Source organism: Rhincodon typus, unplaced genomic scaffold (assembly GCF_021869965.1).
Source record: "Rhincodon typus isolate 14 unplaced genomic scaffold, sRhiTyp1.1 hic_rhity00000985, whole genome shotgun sequence".
Lineage (NCBI taxonomy): Eukaryota > Metazoa > Chordata > Chondrichthyes > Orectolobiformes > Rhincodontidae > Rhincodon > Rhincodon typus.
In genome coordinates, this window is record NW_025966623.1 from 27,030 (window position 1) to 36,238 (window position 9,209).

General features: G+C 44.7%; 1 protein-coding gene across 1 annotated transcript in view; it reads right to left on the reverse strand.

The window, feature by feature from the left end:
• Positions 1–4,253, reverse strand: part of LOC109917635 (MHC class II regulatory factor RFX1-like) — a 29,384-nt gene extending 25,131 nt beyond the window's left edge. The window contains exons 1-4 of the mRNA XM_048592306.1: positions 4,194–4,253; positions 1,218–1,327; positions 798–949; positions 570–667 (exon numbers count right to left, since the gene is read on the reverse strand). Coding sequence (XP_048448263.1) covers positions 570–667; positions 798–949; positions 1,218–1,327; positions 4,194–4,253 — 420 coding nt within the window. The remainder of the gene's footprint in view (positions 1–569; positions 668–797; positions 950–1,217; positions 1,328–4,193) is intronic.
• Positions 4,254–9,209: the final 4,956 nt, after the last annotated feature.

The following is a 9,209-nucleotide window of genomic DNA, read 5'->3' on the forward strand; positions in this document are numbered from 1 at the left end:
AGCCAGCTCTCAGGGTGAACAGGACGTCTGACATTCCTGTTCTTACCTGTCAGCCAGAACTCACTGATTGGACCAGATTACCAGCCCCAGTCAGGGAATTCACATTGTATGAGGTCCACCTAGCTGACATCATTACAATCACTGTAACTGTCAGCTATCTTTTCAGACCCTCCTCAAAACATAGCTTTTTGATGAAGTTTCTTATTGCTCCTACTATCTGCTTCTAAGGCTTTTTTGTCTGATTATGCTTCTGTAAAGTGTCCTGGGATGCTTTTCCAGGTTAAAGATGCTGTATAAATACATACTATTGGTGTATGTTCAATATCCATGTTCTTAGGCACAGTAAAATTTGCCTCATGTCAGCCATTTTTTTCTCCTGACCTTTCAAGCTGTGTTTCTGATTTCAAGTTTGCCAGTATTGAATGTGATTGATATCAAGTCATCAACTTTTGATTAGATAAAACTGAAAAAAAATGAATATGATCATGATTATATTTGTCTCTCCTAAAGCTACAGTGCATTGCCCTTTGCATCAGTTTACATTTACAGAACTGAGAAACTTATCTTACCTTCACACGAACCATTTCTTCAGGAACGTTCATCATAGCATTGGTTAACCAGTTTTCCAAGCTTTTTGCAAAATTTCGAATTGCTTGAGTCAAGGCACCTGGAAACCAAGTAATTGCAGTTAATAGCTGTAGATAATGTGCCACAGTGCACATGACTACCAGACATATATCCATAAAACTGTTCTAGCTGTACTTGTAACATTATTTAACTCTACTGGAAATACTCACTCGGGATAGGTCGTAAGACATCTGGGATAAGGATCTCCACCAGACCTTGGTAAAGCATGTTATCACAGTATTTCGTCCACTTCAGAGATGGCTCATACTTACAGAGAACAACCAGGCATGACTTAGGGAGGCGCTTCTCAGATTCATCATGACTACAAAAAGGAAACATTGAGTTAACAACAATTTGGGTCATTATCAATGACCATGTAATTGGTTAGTTTCTTTTCTGAGTGCTAAAGAGGTTCCTGACAAAATATCTTGACAGTTTTTAAATATCTACAATGCCATTCTGTTGGAATTAGAGCTCTGGTTTAGTTGATTAATCCAATGCAACACCCACACCCCACCTTATCTATAGCTCACTTCAATTTCTTTCCCACCCTCACTTTTCTCCTGCAAGATGTTCTATCAATCACTCACACTGACAACCCTGAGCCATCACTGGACTGGGAAGTGTTGTATCGCCAAAATGTCTTCCACAAAGTTTCAACCAGAGTAAACTGTAGGTTCACCATCACATCCAGGATAGCCTACAGAAAGAAGACAAAGAAATTTGAAGAATTTATTACTATTTTAGTAGTAATTTGGCTTGCAATGCCATTAATAAACGAAATATGAATTAAGAATGCATTCATTCCAATAAATTCTCTTTATACACAAAAAATATTATGAACTCTAGGAAAAGAAATTGAAAGCTTTAATATAAGATTGAGAATAGCATAAGTAAGGCAAAGACAAAAGTAATACATTGGTAAAAGTTTACTTTAATAAGTTGAGAATGAAACTTGGGAAAATTAAAGGAACGTTCAACTGACAAACAAAGAAATACAGCAGCTGAGAGGCGTTTCAGTGACCAATAGTGTGTGACAGAAATACATTCCACCAAAATGTAAGACAAAAATAGCCAGCAATAGAACACCACGGATGAATAAAGAAATAAGGAATAAAGTGCAACCAAATTCAACGGTGCACATTGGCTGAGATTTACTGCAGTAAATCTCACCTACTTGAAAAAATTAGTGTGAAACCAGTGTCATTTTTCTCTCAGAGACCCAGCAATATTGGGCATTTATCTGGGCTGTATTAGGCTTCCCATCTGAATAAGCCCTCGGTAGGCAGAAATCCTTCCTTGAGAGCCGCTGCTCCATCAAAGGCTGACAGTTCTCCAATACCAGCGTCACTTCTAGGAATGGTAGCTACATCCAGTACCACAGTGATCGATTCACCAGGGATTGCTATTGGAGAGGAGATGGAGTTTGGTGCCCAGCCTCTCTAGTTGACGAGTCCCTCAGTCCATCATTTAAAGGACTCAACTGGCTTCTGGGATGGAAGGCCACTTGCAAAGCTTTCCTGCTCTAGATCTTATTGGACAGATGGACATCCTGTATTTTCTTGCATGATCACACGCCCTTGAACCCTGGAGGGGGACCCATTAAATTTTGCCCATTGAGTGCGCAGTCAAAAAGGAGGAGATGACAAAAAAAACTTTAGAAAGAAGGAAAATAACTAGAAGGCAAAGTGAAACTACAAATTTAAATTAACATCTAATAAAAACATTCTACAGATACAAACAACAAAAGAAAACATGGAGGGGATAGGGCTGCTAAAAGATAAAAATAATAAATGCACACGTCTCAACACACGACAAAGATATTAAAACATTTACTGATGGTGGCTGGGAAAACGTCAGTTTATTTGCAGAAAATAGGGAGGAGGGTGGGGTGGGGAGTAAACGATAGGATAGAGCCCAAAGAGAGAGAAAGACAGTTGGACAGACAAAGGAGTTGCTAACCATCAGGCTGGGAGGGTGAATAGTTGTTAATGGGGACTGTTAGTGACTAACAACAGGGGGTGTGAAATGGCAGGCTATGTGGTCACAAAGCCTGGTGTGTGGGGTAGGGGGCTGGGACATGGGAGAGGCCCTAAAATTATTTAACTTGATACTGAGTCCGGAGGGCTGGAGGGTCCCCAAGCGGAAAATGAGGTGTTGTTCATCCAGCTTGCATTGGGCTTCGCTGGAACACTGGTGCAAGCCAGAGACAGAGATGTTGGCCAGGGAGCAGGATGGTACGTTGAAGTGGCAGGCAACAGGTAGTTCAGGGTCTTTTGTGCAAGCAGAACGTAGATGTTCTGCGAAGTGGTCGCCAAGTCTACGCTTTGTTTCCCCAATGTAGAGGAGACCACACTGCGAGCAACGAATGCAGTAGACTAGATTCTGGGAAGTGCAGGTAAAGTGTTGCTTCACCTGGAAGGTATGTTTGGGCCCTTGGGTACTGGGGATGGAGGAGGTAAATGGGCAGGTGTTGCACCTTCGTCGGTTACAGGGGAAGGTGCCGTAGGGCTGTGGGTAGGTGTTGGGGTGAAGGAAGTGTGGACCAGGGTGTCCCGGAGGGAACGGTTCCTGCAGAAGGCAGACAAGGGGGGGGAGGGGAATAGCTTAATGTTGAGGGCTGCATAGATTATGGAATATTTACTCAAAGATAAAAAAGAAGTGCATCTAGAAACGAAAATTATAATAGTTTCAAAAGGAAAGTCATGTCTTACCAATCTGACTGAATTCTTTGAGGAAATAACAGAAAGGAGAGATGAAGGCAATGCATTAGGTATTATGATCAGAATTCTACAAGAACTGGAACGACGTGGGACATGGTGAGAACTGTTACAGAATTAAGCAGGAAGTCCAGTGAGGCCTATCCCAACACCAGTGAAAACTTGCTCCATTTTTAAACCACTTTCTGGGTGCTGAGGCAAGATTCTTGCTGGAGACTGATGGAACGCCAATTAAGGACAATTATTGCTTGTTACCAACTTATTAACTGTACAAACTAAAAACCAAAATAACTGCGGATGCTGTACTGTGGAAGGGTCACTGGATCCGATGATTTTGTCTTCACAGGTGCTGCCAGACCTGCTGAGCTTTTCCAGCAACTTCTGATTTTGTTATTAACTGTACATCATTAACAACAAAAGTGGCTGGAAAAGCCCAGCAGGTCTGGCAGCATCTGTGAAGGAAAAAACAGAGTTAATGTTTCAGGTTTGGTGACCCTTCCTCACCTCATTAATATGCAGGTTCATATCCTACCAACCATTACAAACAAACTAGATGCTGTGATTTCTTGACATGGAAGTCTGGATAGGTATCTGACGATTTCAGCCCACTACAGGCTGTGGAGAGTTTCTATGCTGCTCACGGCATCTTAAGGCACAATCAATCGGAGTCAGCTGCAGGCACCTCTCAGTCACAGACTTTGGCATCTGAAATTTGCCACCCCTATGGCACTGCTCCAATCCACTTGCAGATTATGAGGAAGCACAGACCTGCATTGCAGGGTGCACCAGCAACAAGCATTGAAAAGTTGCTGCAAGTACAGGGACAGGCACCAGCACCCCACTCACAACTGGAACAGGCTGTGTCTCAGGGCTGCTTGCTTGCTCTGTTAGCATTTGCTCACTCATTGCCTATCTGAATGCTTGTAGCATCTCAGCATTGCCTTGCTGCACCTATCAGTGCAGACACGCACCAGATAGCTTGCCATGCTGGTCAGCAGTCCTCAGTCAAGGATGCAGACATCTTGTTATGTCAATTTCACATCTGCCCCATGTGCCAGGAGCTTACACAGCAACAACTGCATGTGCAGCAAACAAGTAACCGTGTCTGAAAATCTGAGGGGTGTTGTCCTCACTGAAGTCAATAGAGGCACTTGGCAGTGAGGGGTCCCAGCATAGAAAGTCAGGGACTGCCTCCAATACCAATCTACAGTATTGGACACAGTCAGGCATCAAGACATAGTGTTCTTACTAAGAGTTTCAATGCCTCTGAAGTCACAGTTAGTCCTGTGACTCTATATGGCCAGTCCAAAGGGGTAGAACCAATGCAGTCGGGGATGTATAAAGGCTTTGGTCATGGATTTGGGCTCTTCTTATCCAGGGCTATCCAGTTAGATTGCTCACAGTCTGATAACAGTTTCATCCAGAGAAACTAGGAGAATGGGAGGTTACGGAGAAAACGAAATCAGTTCAGAGAATTAAAGGTTGCAGGCTGGGAGGGCAGGAAGTTAACAATTGCGAAGAGGGACAACAATATCTGTAAGGGAGAATGCAGCAAAGAATGGATGGGAATGGGGTAATGTAAGAGGGGGATTGTTCCATGATCAGGAGCACCCTGGCTTCAATGGGGAAAACTGTATGAACACACCTAGCATGGTCACCTCATTCGCCAGGGGTTTGGGGGGTGAAGGGAGGAGTGTAGGTGAAGGCTGAGGAGAAAACAGAAGCATTGGTGGTGATCTTTCAGGAATCACTGGAGTCAGGGAGGGTCGTAAAGAGAACTGGAAAGTAGCTAACATAACATCCCTGTTTAAGAAAGGAAAGAGACAAAAGACAGGAAGTTATAGGTTGTTTAGCCTGACCAAATAAGAAAAGACCTCGTGGGGTGTTAGGGGCAAGATATTGGCACGGATAGAGGATTGGCTGATCGGCAGATGGCAAACAGTAGGGGATAAAGGGTCATTTTCAGGATGGCAGCCGGTTACTAATGGGATTCCACAGAGGTCAGTGTTGGAACCATAACTATTCACGTAATATTTTAATGACATGGACAAAGAAACAGAGGGCATTGTCGCTAAGTTTGCAGATTACACAAAGATAGATGGAGGGACAGGTAGTGTTCAGGAAGCAGTGATGTTGCAGAAAGACTTGGATAGGCTAGGAGAGTGAGCAAAGAAATGGCAGTGGAATACAATGTAGGAAAATATGAGGTTTTGCATTTGCTAGGAAACATAGAAGCATAGTGATTTTCAAACTGGGGAAAGGGTTCAGAAATCTAAAGCACAAAAGGACTTAAGAGTTATAGTTCGGGATTCTCTTAAGGTTAACGAGCAGGTTTAGTTGACCGTTAGGAAGGCAAAAGCAGTGTTAGCACTCATTTTGAGAAGGCTACAATATAATAGTAGGGATGTACTGTTAAGGCCGTATAAAGTTCTGGTCCAACAGCATTTGGAATATTGTAAGCAGTTTGGACCCCATAAATAAGGAAGGATGTGTTGGCCTTGGATGGGGTCCAGAGGAGGCTTATAAGAATGATCCTGGGGGTGAAGGGCTAGTTAATGTGAGGAGTGGTTCAGGACTCTGGATCTGTACTCGATGGATTATAGAAGGATGAGGGGATCTCATTGAAACTTACAGAATACTGACTTGCCTGGATACAGTAGATATGTGGAAGATGTTTCCACTAGTAGGAGAGAGTAGGACCCAAGGGCACAGCCTCAGAGTGAAGGGATCACCCTTTGGAACTGAGGTGAGGAAGAATTTCTTCAGCCAGAGTGTGGTGAATTTGTGAAGCTCATTGTCACAGGTGGCTGTGGAGGTCAAGTCATTCAGTGTCTTTAAGGCAGAGATAGATAGATTGGTTCTTATCAGTTAGGGAATCAAGGGTTACAGGGAGATGGCAAGAGAATGGAATTGAGAAACACATCAGCAATGATCAAATGGTGAAGCAGACTCGATGAGCTGAATGGTCTAATTCTGCTCCTATATCTATGGTCTTATGGCTGCTGTTGACAAGTTGAGTGGGGACTTGGGGAGATGCTAAATCTGTGGGCTTTATGGGCAAAACTGTCAGGAAGGGCATCTGGATGTCTGGGTCCTCACTGACATGTGGAGGTGAAGGCTGGAAACCGCTGCTCGAACAGCATTCGTTGTCGCCTAATATACGCTTGAAATTGACGCTAACAGTCTGAAAGAAAAGTTTCATCCTGTGAAGGAGGGCGCTGCAGGATGTTAAGATCTTTAAAAAGCAAGAACATTGCACATAGATCCATGTATTGTACAGGACCAAGACCTGCAGACTCCTTAATCCCTGGTGATTCTAATGCATTGGCTTTCTGTATGGTGTGCATCATCCCGTCCCAGACATCACTCACTGCTTCATTCACATTAACAGCAACACACAGAGGCCAGTGCTTGGCAGTAGAGCCTATTGGCCTTGGAAATTGGGTCAACTGATCCCGGAACATTTGTGTCTGGATGGCCCTTTCAACATCCAAGGATTGGAGCAGGGCAGCAGGGTGGAGCTAAAAGGCCCGAACACCTATGGAGTGTCCTGAGAGGAGACTTCTGAAGGGCCTCTCCTGCTGGGTGCCTCCTAGCACCACCCTGTCTCCATGTGAGGAGGTGGCACTTAAAGGGCATGTCAGGTTCACCAACTCCAGTCGCCATACCTTTAGACATGAAGACCAATGGCTGGGGAAATGAAGTGCATGCGTGTGTGCTTTTCCAGCAGACCCTTAGAGTACTGAATCTGGCATTCCATGGCAGTTGTCAACCTGCCCAAGTAACCATAAAACAAAGGAGTAGAAATAGGCCATTCAGCCCATCAAGTCTGCTCCACCATTCAAAGAGATCATGGCTTATCTGATAACAATTAACTCTACGTTCCTGCTATTTCCCCATAACCTTATTGATTAAAAATCTCTTTGTCTCAGCATTGAATATACTTAATGACCCAGCCTCAACAGCCCTCTGCGGTCAAGAATTCCACAGCTTCATTATGGTCTGGGAGAAGAATTTCACCCCATCTCTGTCTTAGTTGGGGGTTCCCTAATTCGGAGATTATGCCCTGTGATCCTAGAATCTTGCACGAAGGCAACAACCTTTCTGCATTGACTCTGTCAAGTCCTAAGAATCTTGTATGTTTCAATAAAGTTGCTTCTCATTCTTCTAAATTCTAATGAGTACAGGCTGAACCTACCCAACTTCTCCTCATATGACTGTCTCTCCATACCTGGGATCAGCCTAGTGAACTTTCTCTGCAATGTTCAAATGCCAGTCTATCTTTCCTTGGATAAAGGGCCAAAACTCTTTGCAGCATTCCAGCTGTGATCTGACTACTGTATTATATAGTTTGAGCAAAAACTCTCTACTTTTATACTCCACTCTCTTTAAATAAAGGCCAACATTCCATTTGCCTTCCCTATTACGTGCTGAACTTGAATGCTAGCTTTTTGTGATTCATGCATGAGGACTCCCAAATCCTGATGTCCTGCAGCTTTCTGCATTCTTTCTACATTTAAATAACATTCAGCTCCTCTATTCTTCTTGCTAAAGTGCATAACCTCACATTAACTTTAAATTCCAGCTACCAATCTTTAATCCGCTTGCTTAACCCCTCTGTATATATCTCTGCAGATTCTTTGTCATCCACTTTCATCTCACTCAATGTCTCCCTATGTCATCCTCACGACTTGACGCCCTTCTTATTTTTGTGTCATCAGGCAGCCAGATGATTGCTTATTTGAGGTACTTGGGTGCCCATAGCATAACTGTACTTCTGCAGTCTCAGGGCTATGACAGACATGGCCTCCCACAATAGTGTGCTACTCTTGTTCCTCCCCGTGTGTGGGATGAAGTCGTTGATTGCTGACGCCACAGGGTCTTTTCTTGCCTGGGGCTGAGCAGGTGTCTGGACTCCAGCAGTCCTCTGGGTGTCAGGGGCCTGGACTTGTTTCTTCCACGGCCATTTGTGGAACTGTCACCGTGAAGTGCTCACAAGATTGTGTTCCCAAACTTTTTAAGTGTGACATTCCAACTGAAGAGTCAGTATCTGAGCTTGTGGGAGGTGCAGGAGGCAGCCTTGCCTATGTTTTCTGTGAGGCCTTGGTACTCGCTTTCTTAGAGCTCAGGGAGAGGGGAAGGGTAACAGAGCAGGCAGTTTCTTCACCGGTCTTGTGGACATCCCACAGTTACCTGTTAAGATACAAGACAGAAAAGGCATTGCGGCCAATGGTTAGAAGTGGTGTTCAATTGATGACCCTGACGCTGAGGTCAGTATCAGAATTACACTGGAATGAAGAATGGAACTTACTCAGTTGGCAGGACATGGTGTCTTGGAATCCCCGCAGGATCCATCCCAGTCTTCTCCAGTGGGGGGCAGGATTCTTGACATGGGGCACCCCTCTTCTCATCTGGGCTCTAGCTGCCCAATTGTGTGCTGCCTTCTCCCGGAACGAGGGAAAGGGAGAGACTGAGTGAGATGAAGGGGGTTGGCATGGCTGTTCATCTTGGTGCAGGTGGTCAAAAGGTGATGAGGTGTCCAGGCGAGTGTGTAGGCACTGCAGAGGCCTTGTAGGGTTAGTGGTCTGGAATGTTGGGGAAATGAGAGCAAGTGAGGGAAGATGTTGCAGGCAACAGTGAGAGTGGTAGAGCATGAGCCTTGGTGGGATGCGGGTGCAATAGCAGAGATACAGTGAGTGTGAGGCACCTGACAGAACAGTGTGACACCTACCATGGTGGAGCAAAGAAGGTCATTGACCTTCTTGCGGCACTGCTGGGCATTCCTCTGGACTGTGGAGACTGCACTTTCCCAGTTGGTGACCTTGGACCAGGCTGCCAGGATCTGGTGGTGTGGCCTCCTCT